Below are 14,202 nucleotides of genomic sequence, written 5' to 3'. Positions count from 1 at the left end.
AAGTTTTTGCGGATTCTGAAACTACAATGTTTATAGATGAAAAAAATCAAAAAAACAAAAAAAAATCGCCGGAACGCTTTTTAAATAAATCGCGATTTAAGTTGACATTTTTAGGGGTTGTTTAGGTTTTCACGATTTTGCTTAGAAACTGCAAGTCCTATCAAAATGGGACTAAGAACAATGTTGTAGCTATGAAAATTCTCTACAAGATCCACCTTTATGGTATTTTCGTAGTTTTTACCATTTTTGACTGTATCGCCCCCTTATAAAACAATGTCATGAAGGGTGCGCCTTAACTAACTTTTGATGAAAACCGCTTACACAGGGGAAGATTTTGTGAATTCTGAAACAGCAGTGTTCATAGATGAGAAAAATCCCAAAACAAGAAAAAATCGCTGTAGGGATTTTTAAAAAAATCGCGGTCATTTTTTTAGGTCACATTTTTAGGTGTTTTTTAGGTTTTCACGATTTTGCTTGGAAACCGCAAGTTCAATCGAAATGGAGCTAAAGAAAATGTAGCTGTGAAAATTCTCTAGAGGATTGACGTTTATCATTTGTTCCCAGCCTGTACCATTTTTGAGATAAAGAAGCTCAGTTTACATTTTTAGGTTTTTTTTGTTAGGGTTTCCCGATTTTTCTTGAATACGGTAAGTCTTATCGATATGGGACCTGAGAAAATCTTAAAGCTGTGAAAATTCTCTACAAGACTGGCTTAAGTAACTTATCCTAATTTGTAACATTTTTTTAGATATATAAGTTTAAGTTGGGAATTTGCAGTCATGACATTGTTTTATAAGGGGGCGATACAGAATTGAATTGAATTTGAATTGTCCCAATTTGAACTTCTATATCTCAAAAACGGTAAAACCCACGAGAATACCATAAAGGCCAATCTTGTAGATAATTTTTATAGCTACAATATTTTCTTTAGTCCCATTTTGATAGGTTTTGTGGTTTCTAAGCAAAATCGTGAAAGCCTTAACAACCCCTAAAAATGTCAACTTAAATCGCGATTTTTTGTAGTTTGTAGTTTCAGAATCCGCAAAAACTTTCGAGGTGTAAGCACCTTCCATTTAAAATTGTTTCAAGAGCACCGTGATATAGTTCGAATTTCGAAAACCCCTTTGGTACATCTTTCTTACTATTCATCCTCAGTGACTCTGATTTGAAATTTCAAAATTCTAACTCTTCCCGTTTGCCTAATACAAAGGGTACAATATTTAGTACCTTTTAGTATCCAAATTTTCAAAAACCAAGACTTTTCTCAACCCTAAACACCAACCACAACCAACACCCAAATTTTCATGTCTGTATTTTCAGCCGTTTCGCCTGGGCATTGATGAAACAGTCAGTCACTCAACTCACTGATCTCTTATTTGTATAGATAATTTGTGATGAAAACTAAACTGTAATTGTTTATTTTTTTTTTTATTTTTGCCTTATTAAGGAGAACGCCTTTTATAGTTATATTTATTTAATTAGTTCTCTTTCGAGTTGAGCAGTTTAGACCTAAGAGATACATTGAAAAATTAGGAGTCTACCGTTTTTAACTTTATTCAACCTCCATTTTCCTTGGCTTTACATATTCTTAATATCTCTAAAAGAAGTTAATAGCACGATTCCTCTCCCGATGCAATAAATTGGCATTCACTATCCAATTGTCTCAAATCCGAAAGAATGTGAGCAGTTTCAGCTTCGGTAATTACCAAAGAAGTTTGTGAATCTTCATGACCACCATGATAACGAATAAATGCTTGGGCATATATCCTCTGGATACGTGGATCCTTTAAGGTTTTATTAAGTATACAACGTGTTACACTGCCAATACCTTCTAAATTATATTGTAGATTTTGTATTTCTTGGGGAACAATTGCCACTTGCGACTAATTGTACGGAACACATTGATATGGTACATTGGCACAGTGGGTATGAATCGACTGGAGATCTGTTAATGTAATTTTGGCTTTTTCATTGGTTAAATTCATAAAAATATGTTCAGGTAATTGTAGAATTTCTTGTTTTTGTATGCGTTCCAAGTTACCATCCCAAACTCGATATATTTGTTCACCAAGTGCGGGGTTATAAATGTGCATGAGACATTTAAGGGTGGCAGCTAAATGGCTTAGCTTTTCGGCCATCATTAAATCGATATTTGGGGATTCTTGAGGTTCTTGGGGTATATTTGCTGGGGTTTGGGGGCAGTTATTTTCCACGACGAATGGGTACTGACATGTACTATCCAATTCCATTATTTGCTTTAACACTTGAGATGTCTCCATGTTGGTAATGGCCGCTGTATTCATGGTTACATAATGACTCTCATGATATCTCATTAAGGATTGTGCTATTATACCGTAGATGCGAAAATCGGCCTTACCCTTACTGAGTATGCATTTCATGGTGGCACCAATTCCTTCAAAGTTCTGTTGCAGTTCCATTAGATCATTAGGAGCTTGATGGTGATGTTCTCTGGGTATACATGGGACTATTGGATGATTGCAGTCGGGACGCATGGCTTGTAAGGTATGTAAGACTGTGGTTAATTTGTTATGTAGAAGCTCCATAAAATCATATTCGGAGAGATTGATAACATGCTCATATCTTATACTCTGCATATTTCCATCCAAGGCTTGATTGATTTGTTCGTCAATTTGAGGGTCAAATTTATTTAATAGGCATTTTAGAATGTTGGCCAATTGTTGTATTTCTTCTGCAAGCACAAATAGAGGGTTGAGGGGATTGGCTTCCGCGGCAATTGGAAAGCATGGCTCCTCAGTCGCCATAACGCTTTGACATTTGGGATTTAATTTTTTTAAATTTTGCACCACATAATTTGTTGCAGCATTTGATATATCCAAACCTCTAGGTTCTCCACCATTGATTCCTTGATAGTTTTGATAAGCCATGGCAATAGTCTTGTAAAAGCCATGATGATCCCTAGGGCCATTGTCGAGTATACATTGCATTGTTAAGGCCATGGTTTCCATGTTCCGTTGGGCATTCTCCAAATCATGAGGGACAAGTTTCTTAATTTCATGATCAAGTTGCGGGCAGGGGTATGGTATGGACACACAACGAGCATCTATGTTATGCATTTTGCTCAAGAGTACCCGCTGTTTTTCGTCTAGTAGATACATAAATAACTCCTCGGTTATGTTGTGGCTGCCATCCATTTGGACATTTTCATGGAATTCATTAAAAGCTCGATACAATCGATTTCCAATTTCGTCACAATAATAACTTAAAAGGCACTTAAAGATTGAGCTCAAGATGTAATGGACTTCAACGGCCTTGCGATCACGTTCCAGAATTTCCCAGTTCTTGTAATTTTGTTCTGGCGCACTTGAGGGCAATTTTTCTTCTTGAGGCAATTTTTCTTCTTGACTAGTAACATTTTGACATTTTGAATTAAGCGCCCTAAGATCTTCTAGAACATTAACTGTTTCCGCATCAGCAATATCCACACCCCTTGCCGCTGGATCGTGGTCACCTTGATATCTTTGGAAACCCAAAGCAATAACTTTATAAATTCCTAGATTTGTGGGATTATTTTCCAGCAGACATTTCATTGTAATGCTCATGAGCTCCACATTGCTTTGAATGCTTTGAATACTTTTTGGAATGTATGCCGCCGGCTGAGTATGTTGGCCTGTATAGGGCGGCACTGTTGAACACTGTGGAAGTATGGATTGTAATTTTGCCAATATAATTCCTTCTTTTTGGGCTAAAAGCTCCATATATTGTTCCATTGGAATTTCATAATGCCCATTCTTTTTGATATTTTCATATATTTCATCGTAAATTCGATAGATTTGTTCGCCAATATCATCGTTGTAGTTATTCAAAAGGCATTTAAGTGTGGAGCTTAAGACGTGGAGTCCTTCTGCTGCAATTAGATCGCGTTGTAACACTTCGGGGGAAGATTGTTCCACTTGTCCATCATTGAGTTGTCCTGGGTGAGAGAAAGCGGTTGCCAGTAGTAGGGATAGGACTGGAAATAAATTAAATTTTTTTTAGGAAATTACTTTCAATTCCTTAAAGATACAGTAAAAAAATTAAACTAAAAATAATACTAGTTTAAAAAAAATACCAACAAAACTAAAAACCAGGGCTGCCAGATGATTTTTATGAAAATTCGTCAAAATGACGATAAATAAAATAAAAATCTTCAAATTTGTTTTATAAAATCGTCAACAATTAAAATACACACATTTAGATATATTTAAATATATTTTTTAATAAAATAGACATAAAAATAAATATTAAAATTATAAAATATTTTATAAGAAGTCGGGTTCAATGAATGTGTCATAACAATTTGATTTGTTAATTTTTAAATCATCTTTGAATCTTTATAAAGATAATATGAAGATAATTTTGATATTTCATTTTATTAAAATTGTCATGTTCAACATTTGCTGACGAATGAGGTAATAGGTCAAATCTGGCAGCCGTGCTAAAACCACTAAATCATCAGCAGTGAAAACGGGGAAAGGAGTAGCAGTTATAACAAAAAAAAAAAACATCTAGAAAACCACGTCCACAGTCGATGCGCAACTAACTGCGAAACTTACTTATTTAGTTGGCCCTCTATAGGATACATGTCCCATTGGCCTAACTAAGAAAAGATTTCCATTCCTATGTATATATTCGATCTCGTATTCCACTTGTTTACCCCATCTAAACCTGGCCTTTCCAGTTCTGCAAGTACAGCCATGTGGCCCGTGTATTTGCGCTTTTTTAGCATGTTCATCATCACTCTTTCTTATGACATGGTCTAGCAAACGCACTCGTAGTATTTCGATAAGTTTAACTATACTGATGTCATTGTATAGCCGATACAGCTCGTGGTTGGTACGACATCTATATTCACCGACAACGAACATTGTTGTGGTTCAAGGAAAAGGTCCCATTTAGTAACAGATAAAATTGCATATTCGTGGCTAGCAAGGATATAGAAGGTTGGTATTAATCACCCTTGCAGGCCAATTTATTCGGGTTTTTAAATCGAGTTTTCATAATGTCTGATATGAATGACGTTAAAAGCTCTTCTCTTGTCTATAGAAGACCTGAAGGGATCCTATCTTATCTCTAGAATACCTCAAATGGTAATTTTTGTCAATAGAAGACCACAAGAGGTCTTCTCTTATCTATAGAAGACCGCAAGAGGTCCTCTATTGGCTATAGAAGACCTCAACAAAGTCTTCCCCTATCTATACAGGACAACAAGAGGTCTTATCTTGTCTATAAAAAACCTCAAGAGGTGTTCTTTTGCCTATAGAAGATCTCAGAGATCTTCCTTAATCTATAGAAGAAGTCAAGAGGTCGTCCCCTGTCTATAAAAGACCGCAAGAGGTCTTCTCTTGTCTATAAAAGTCCACATATGACCTTCCCTTGTCTATAGAACTCCTCACCTCTTGTTTATCAAAGGCCTCAAGAGGTCTACTGTTGTCTATGGAAGACCTCAGGAGATATTTTATCCTCTATGGGAGACGTCAAGTGCTCTTTTATTGTCTATAGAAGACCTACAGGGGTCTTATCTTATGTATAGAAGACCACAGGAGGTCTTCTCTTATCTATAGAAGACCTGAAGAGGTCCTCTATTGACTATAGCAGACCTCAAAGGACTTCTATAGTATATAGAAGACCTCAAGAGGTCTTCCTCTGTCCATATAAGAGGTATTTTCTAGTCTATAGAAGCCCTAAAAAGGAATTCAGGAGGTCGTCTATCGTCTATATAAGACCTCAAAAGGCCTTCTCTTGCCTACAGAAGACTACAAGAGGCCTTATCTTAACTATAGAGGCTTATAAAAGTCCTCAAGTGATCTTCCCTTGTCCACAGAAGGTCTTCTCTTATCTATAGAACACCCCAAGAGGTCCTCTATCGACTATAAAAGACCTCAAAGTCCAATATTGCCCATTGAAGACCCCAAGAGGTCTTCCCCTGTCTATAGAGGACTGCAAGAGGTCTTCTCTTGTCTATAGAAAACCTCAAGAGGTCTTATTTTACCTGTAGAAAACCCTAAGAGGCCTTCCTTAGTCTATAAAAGACCTTGCTTTATCTGCTTGCGTAAGTAGCAATGCTTCGGAACCGTACATTAGCGCGGGTAGTAGCAGTTTTTTGTGTGGCGTAATTTTTGTTTAATGAGTTTAGTATTTGTTAGGATTAGCGGCAGGGTAAATATCAGGTCAATGGTAGATTTGCTAAGTCTACGACCGCATTGGTATGGCCCAATTATTTCGTTGACCATAGGCTTTAGTAGTTTGCACAATATCCCTGGCACTATCTTGTAGGCAATAGAGAGAGAGAAGACTTATGCCCCTACAGTTAGGGCATACAGTCTTTTGTCCTTTTTTGTGGACAGGGCACAGTATGTTCAGATTCCAATCGTCGGGCACGCGTTCTTCCTGCCAGATGGTGCTAACTTGCTTCTGCATTATCAGCGTGTCGGTTCCGCTTTTTAACAGCTCGGCTGGTAGGCAATCGCCTCCTGCTGCCTTATTATTCTTCAGCAGGTTTACTGTTGTCTTTACCTCATCCTGACCGGGTTGTATATATTCAATACAGCTTTCTGGGACTTGATCTGTGGTATCTTCGTCGTCCTCGTTAGCTTTTGATATCAAATGTTTAACAAGTAAAAAAGTATCAGTCGGCTTTGCCGACAGAGATATACCCTCAGCCTGTGTATATTGAAACAATTTTTTCCCAAAAAACGCATGTATTTAGGGAGTTTGAAAAATTTTGGGCGTTTGAACTGACAAAAATGTTGATTAGGATTAGAGATCAAAAGTTTTGCGGAGGAGATACTATAAAGAATGGATCTCCAGCCACTACTTATGGTACCATAGGGGTTTTTTTACAACTTAAGGGATGTTTGCTCAAGATGTATGGACTTGCCCCTGAAACAACTTTTACCATCGCAATTGAGGCAGCGAATGCAAGTTGCTTCAACAAAAATCAAAGCGATTCGAAAGCAGGTCTTCAAGTGAACATGTATCCGAAATGTTGTGTGGGAGGTACCGGATGGAGTGGACAAATATAGTCCATATTTGAACCTGATCTATATCTGGTAGATATATTAGGATGTGTAAAGTATGGTCTAATTCGGCCACTCTCTTCAAGAGTTATCGTACGCACAATTTTTCCGAACATTTTTGAACTTTTGTGTGGGAGGTACCCGACGGAGTGGACCGATTGAGTCCATATTAAAACCTGATCTAAGTCTGGTACACGCTCCACGATGGGCAAAGTATGGACCAAATCGGTTACTCCCTTCAAGAGTTATCGTGCGCACAAATTTTCCGAACATTTTCGAACTTTTGTGGGGGAGGTACCGGAAGGAGTGGACCGATATAGCTCATCCTCGAACTTAAACTATGTTTGGGCAAAATGTTACGAAAGCCAAAATTTGAACCGAATCGGTTCATCCGTTCGAGAGTTATCGTGCGCTCCAGCCAGCCAGACAGACAGACAGACGGACGGACGGACATTGCTCAATCGACTCCAAATTGTCTGAAACACATTTCGTCCAAACATACTTGGGGTCTAAAACCATTATTTCGATGAGGCACATTTTGACCGTATGAAAGTGTATATACCCTCGTTAGCATAAATGCTGAGGGTATAAAAAATGATCTTTCCATATCCTGTGTCTGTTACCAGATTGCCATACTCGTCTCTACAGGAGGATGTGTCTATACCGAAGCCATCAGTTTTATGCTTCATTCTTTGGTACAATTTTCGGACTTCATCCTAACTCCTCTACTTCTCGTTTTACTTCACACTACCACTTTTCCATTAATCTATTTTTCCTACTCCCCTCCTTCCGATTCCTTTCTCGTGCGTTACGCGTTGCTACTGATTATACAGTAGGCCCATATGCCGCATTTTCTCTTCGGTAGCAGTACGTAGGTTCCTTGGTGGAAGTCGATGGTATCCAAGTATAGATTTTGCGGCTGTTTGCATGGAGTGGACAATACTTTGCCACTGTGCTGATATGTTATAGGGATAGGTAATTAGACTTTCGGTAAATCGATTAAACGACTTTTTGCAGTCAAAAATATAAAAATCGTAGACGACTTTTGTCTGGAGGGAAAATAGCATAATCGATTATCTTGTGATCGATTTTCGAGTTTGCCCATAGATTGTGGACTTGGCGGTTTAACACGTTTGGCGGTTTTAAAGTTTCAAAAGAATACTCGAAAATCGACGAATAGTCGATTATAATCGATTTTCTGCATTTATGAAAAAGTCGAAAGTCGAATCTGATTGCTGCTTACCGATATCCAACTTCCGTGATGTGTCTGTTCGTACTTTATTTGCAACCTTTAATCTGGTACGTACCTTTGTTGCAACAGGGTAGTGGTCCGAGTACATCCAACACGCTCGATCAGTGTCTTCCATCTATCACAACGTGATCAATTTTATTTCTTGTTCTTTGATCTGGAGACAGCCAGAAGCCCCTATGAATATCGATATGCTTAAATCTGGTACTGCTAGCTACCATGCTTCCTGCCGCTGCGAAGTCTATCAGCCTCATTCCATTGTCTGATGTTTCACTGCGGAGACCGAATTACCCGTCTGTTGGACCAAAGATATTCTCCTTTGCAATTTTGGCATTAAAATTGCCTAGAATAATTTTAATATTATGCTCAGGACAACGGTCATATGTTTCTTCTCAGCGCTTTTCAGTGGGAGAATGAGCGCAAATAATGCTGATGTCGATGTTGAATTTTGCTTCATTCACTGGTGTGAAGCTGGAGACTAGACGTTTTAACATCCAACCAACTACAAATTCACAATCAAACTTATGGTTTATGTCATGCTTAACTTTAACACGTTGCCTTTAGGTGTTGTTGTGAAGCCTTTCCCAATCCATTGTATTTCCTGTATGACAGTAATATCGGCCTTATATATTTCAAGTACATGGTGCACATTCGCAGATCATGGTTCTTGAAACGTTTGCGGGGGTCGTCAACTTTAGAGGTATGTTTTTCGTTGTATTTTTCATTGCACTAACTAACTGCTAAACAGGTCGCATAATTTGGCGGATTTCTCATTTCTCTTCGACTTTCCTTTTCATAAGCAAAAAAATCTTCGAGCATTCAGCTCAACTCCAACGAGAAATTAATAAAAATTCAAAATAAAAATCGTCGCATAGCGCTTGATGTGTATGACTTCGCTAGATATAATTTTTTCAATAGAATCTCCTTATGTCATATAGCTCGATTAATTAAATTAATTACTATTAAAATGATCTTGGACCTAAAAACCAAAATTACAAAGAAAATTGAAGATTTATTTCCTTCTTAAAAACTTCACTCAAAAAATTTCCCATACCAGATGGTCCTCGTCCATACTGGCCTTTATACCCGTTAATGTAATTACAAAGAAATTATATATCTGCTTTGTTTCGATATAAATCATCAGAACGTTAATTGCTTAATCCAGTTTCATGAACATTTAACTTACCTGTTATTACGTATCGGATATTTAGATTAGCCATATATTTTGAAATTATTTAAAAACAAATAATAACCACTGCTTAAACGAATTTCTTATTTTGTTGTTCTTTGTTAATGCACGCTCTTTCATTACTGACTATAATTTCAAGTAGAATGCAATTTTTATACCAAAAATCAGATGCTAATCTCATCGTTTTACTGCTTAAAATCCGCAAATGATTAACCATTTTACTTTAAGCGTAGAGAGTATAATATTGTTAATTTTCTTTATTACTTAGTGACTTAACAAGGGAAGGCAAGCATGATATTTTGTTTTTTGTTAGTTTCAGAAATATTTTTCAATTCAAAATTTATTGTTAAATGGTGTCAAAGGCTAATTAATATTGGATATTAATGTAAACGTAATGTAAACTGTGCTACATTAATCAGATGGACATTAACGATAATTCTTAACATGTTAACACATAAAATATTACAACTTAGCATGAAACCTAACAGATTCTAATACACAAACAAAGGATTTAAATAAACATTTACTTTTAATATAAAGGAGGAAAATCGTATAAAGATATGGGAAATTAAATTTCGAGTAAAAATTTTGATTTTTTCGAACAATAACTTACGAATTGAGTATCCGATTTGGCCAATACTTTGCACATCGTAAAATGACTTCCAAAGATCTATATGGGTCAAAAGATCAAAATTTTCGCTTAAGTGTAGTTTAAGGGCTCTCGGGGAATCGCTTTGAAAATTGTATCGAAGGAACTATTTGAAGTCCTATTCACAGCGATAGAATATTTTTCTTAGACAAGTCCATGCTTCTTGACATAATAAATCAAGGGCTGTAAAAAATCATATAGTGTCCAACTTAAATGACTCTTAGAATCAGATGTTTCGATCCATCGAAGTCTTGACCTTCCATATCAATCACGTAGTCGTTGTAACTCGATACGTTCAAATAACTTGATGTCGTTGTATAGCCGACACAGCTTGTGGTTCATACTACGCACAGTGTTTCAGAATCGTTTTTCCTGGTCAAAACTGTAACTTTTGAACAATAAGAGATATTTTCATAACTGTTCAACTTTCCGATGCATCAAAACTCGACTAAATTCGGTTTGGCACTTGCAGATAATTTCAAGTCAAAATTAGAATTTTTGTTTTTTCATATTTTGCATCAAAATATACGTGTTTCGTAGGCAACGCTCTACTAGTCAATACATATGCTGTAGCAAGCATATTACTGCTTAATTGTTGTCATCCGCAGTATATTATTACATCGTTATTATACCCTCCACCATAATACAGAGGGTATAATTAAATTTGTCATTCCGTTTGTAACACATCGAAATATTCATCGGAGACCCCATAAAGTATATATATTCTTGATCAGGGTAAAATTCGAAGTCGATATAACCATGTCCGTCTGGCCGTCTGTTGAAATCAAGATACAGCTCGCAATTTTTAAGATAGAGCTTTGTAATTTGGTATAGAAGTTTTTATTACTCCTAGGATGTTTGGTATTGCAAATGGGCTCTATCGGTCCACGTTTTGATATAGCCCCATATAACGGTACAACCCGATTTTCGGTATTTTTAAGGTTTTAGCTTCATTATCACACCGAAATGACTGAAATTTGGTACTTAGTCTTCGTTGGAGGTATACAACTTTCCCCCAGAGTTTTGTTGGTATAGGTTAACCCCTTCATATAGCCCCCATAGAACGGTACCTCTCGATTTTCGGTATTTTGAAGGTTGTGGCCTCAATATTCCTCCGAAATGACTGAAATTTGGTATTTAGTCTTCGCTGGGGGTATGAAACATTCCCATTTGTCGGTATAGGTCCACGCCTTCATATAGGCCCCATTGAAGTGTACCTCCCGATTTTCAGTATTTTGAAGGTTGTGGCCTAAATATTCCACCGAATTGGCTGAAATTTGGTGTTTAAGTCTTCATTTGGGGTATAAAACTTTCCATATGAAATTTGTTGGTACAGGTCCTTGACTTTATATAGCCCCCATAGAACGGTAACTCCAGATGTTCGTAATTCTAAAGGTTGTGACGTCAATATCCCACCGAAATGACTGTTTTTTTTATTTTGTCTTCCAGGGGGATATAGAGTGTTCCTGAAAAGAATTATTAGTATATGTCCACGTCTTCCTTTATCCCCCATAGAATTATACCTCCTAATTTTTGGTATTTTTATACCCTCAGCATTTATGCTAACGAGGGTATATGGCGAAAAACAAAAATTTTTTACAATCGATGAATCCGAGTTTCACCCATTCAGAATTCGCGAACTGTTAACATATTCTATATAGAATGATTGAAATTCTTTAAAATGAAGTGTTTTAAGAGGAATCCCATAAGGACGACCATTAAAATTAATTTACGTTGAAGCTGTGTTGGCATCAATGTAGAAAAATAGGTAAAAATGGGTTGAAACCAACAAGTTTTTTTATGCTCCCTTCCGATTTCTGGCTTAACCTTACATTTTATAGACATATGTCCAAAGAAAGACTCAAAGAATATTTCATGGGTAATATGATACTGGTGTATCATTTTTCGATATATCCACTGCATCCACCCAAAATTGATGCTGACATTTTGAAGCCGGAATTTCGGGGTTTTTTTAATTTTTTTAATAATTCGGACGCGCAACAAGATAATATTCAAAACTCATAATAGGATTATAGAACTCGTGATTTTACGTCGTTTAATGCATATCTCATGAGTGTGCTCCTTACAGCATCCTAGTAATTGGAGTCTAAAGGCCAATACTTGATGCGTGAATTTTTTTAAAAAACCTATTTATTGCGTTTAGAATTTACAAGTACCATTAAATTTCCTTTGTACCCCGCGTGAATTTAGTTTTTTTACGCGACGGATCTAATGAGCCCATCCGCGATCGAATATATCCACTAAAACCGCGGATATAGATACCCTGAAAATAGGAAAATCAGCAAAAATTTATTTTGATAAATCCGCTTACTAAACCGCGATTTTCTTTAATTTTTTTTACGTAAATGGAATCCTTTATACGCGATTATAATATTTGCGAAAACGCGTGTCATAAATTACAGAGATTCGCGAGTAATATGGGATTTTCACCAAAAATAGAATGTGGAGGCACATCCGACACAGATTCTTGTTTGAAATATGTGTATATAGACGTATTTTTGATGGGTGCTACTGAAACCGAAAATCGTATGCACATTGCGCGATTTTTACCCACTTTAATGTTTTTTGCATTGTCTGATGCAACTGGCGGCACACTTTGACCGCTGAGTGAAACTTCGAAATATGCATAGCTATTGAAAGAGATTGATTCGCTGTATCCAAAAACGGATGCGCATCAACTGATTTTAACTAATTCGCGAATAATAGGCTTTTTAATTTCCACATTTTTTGAATAATTGTAATTTCAATATTACTCTTTATTTCCTATACTTATAAGTTATCACAGTAAGCAAATAAGCTTTTACGATGGTAAACCATATTTCTTGATGAAGTTTTAGCAGTACACATTAATCATTGTATGGGATTTTAGCGAAATAGTTGGAGAACTCCCAAATATTTTTTTTTAATTTTTCGAATCAAACCAAAAAATATATTTGCAACAATATTTTCCAACAATAAGTTTTTCTCTTTTGTTGTTGCTATAATATGCAATTTATGTACCGAATCTCTATAAATTTGGTATCATATTTTTCTACGCATTGTCTAGATTCCGCATATATTTTTTAATTTATTTTTTGAAGGTTTGTACGGACTCTGGGAAGGATTATTTGGATTTTCTTCAAATTTTTTGTATTAGTTGTTGATTTTCCGCGAAAATAATAATAAATTTAATAACTATTTAAACATCTATGAATAGATATGGAATGCTGTTAACGATTTATGCATACATTTTCTCATAACAACAAATAAGATATTTTTAAATATTTTTTCTTTATATGAGAATAAAAACCGCTATAACTTTTGCGCGCATCGTCCAATTTTGTGAACGCGAACAGATTTGAAACAAGAATTTTTTTCTTAGCCTCTAAGCCAAAAATTGTAGATGTGCTCGCAAAAATTTTTTTTATTTTTTTTCAAATGGAATTGCAAAGGATTTTTGTTTTTCGCCATATACACATTCATACGGGCAAAATGTGCCTCATCGAAATAATGGTTTTAGACCCCAAGTATGTTTAGACGAAATGGGTTTCAGACAATTTGGAGTCGATTGAGCAATGTCCGTCCGTCTGTCTCTCTGTCTGGCTGGCTGGAGCGCACGATAACTCTCGAACGGATCAACCGATTCGATCCACAATTTGGCTTTCCTAATATTTTGTTCAAACTTAGTTTACGTTCGCAGATAGGTTATATCGGTCCACTCCTTCCGGTACCTCCCCCACAAAAGTTCGAAAATGTTCGGAAAATTTGTACGTACGATAACCCTTAAAGGGAGTAACCGATTTGATCTATACTTTGCAAATCGTTAAATGTCTACGAGACTTAGATAAGGTTCCAATATAGACTCAATCGTTACACTCCTTCGGGTACCTCCCACACAAAATTTCGGATAAGTTCAGTTTAGGGCCAGCTCTCGAATCGCTTTGTTTTTTATTTTAGCAACTTTTATTCACTGCCCCCCATACGACGGCACAAGTTTCATCAGGGGCAAGTCCACACTTTCTGAGAAAATAGCCTGAAAGTTGCAAAAACTCCCTATGACACCGTCTGAGGTGGTTGG

General features: G+C 36.4%; 2 protein-coding genes across 5 annotated transcripts in view; one reads left to right on the top strand and one right to left on the bottom strand.

The window, feature by feature from the left end:
• LOC141397879 (uncharacterized) overlaps positions 1-14,202 on the top strand; it is a 283,294-nt gene that overhangs the window by 168,089 nt on the left and 101,003 nt on the right. The gene's annotated exons all lie outside the window — the stretch shown is intronic.
• On the bottom strand, positions 1,533-9,603 carry LOC141396367 (uncharacterized). Its single transcript, XM_073971771.1, has 2 exons — positions 9,473-9,603; positions 1,533-3,991 (listed from the first exon to the last, which is right to left on the bottom strand). Exons 1-2 carry the CDS (start codon positions 9,504-9,506, stop codon positions 1,884-1,886), a joined length of 2,142 nt encoding a protein of 713 aa, XP_073827872.1. The 5' UTR covers positions 9,507-9,603; the 3' UTR covers positions 1,533-1,883.

The sequence above is a fragment of the Musca autumnalis genome, unplaced genomic scaffold, assembly GCF_047663935.1.
Source record: "Musca autumnalis isolate F117 unplaced genomic scaffold, ASM4766393v1 scaffold_3, whole genome shotgun sequence".
Classification (NCBI taxonomy): Eukaryota; Metazoa; Arthropoda; class Insecta; order Diptera; family Muscidae; genus Musca; species Musca autumnalis.
This window is presented reverse-complemented; position numbering and strand designations above follow the sequence as displayed.

Bases quoted from the DNA above. Each gene is read 5' to 3' on its own strand.
- LOC141396367 (XM_073971771.1), bottom strand. From the start codon at position 9,506: ATGGCTAATCTAAATATCCGATACGTAATAACAG. The intron at 3,992-9,472 runs GTAAGTTAAATG...ATTTATTTCCAG, and splicing joins TATCCGATACGTAATAACAG to TCCTATCCCTACTACTGGCA.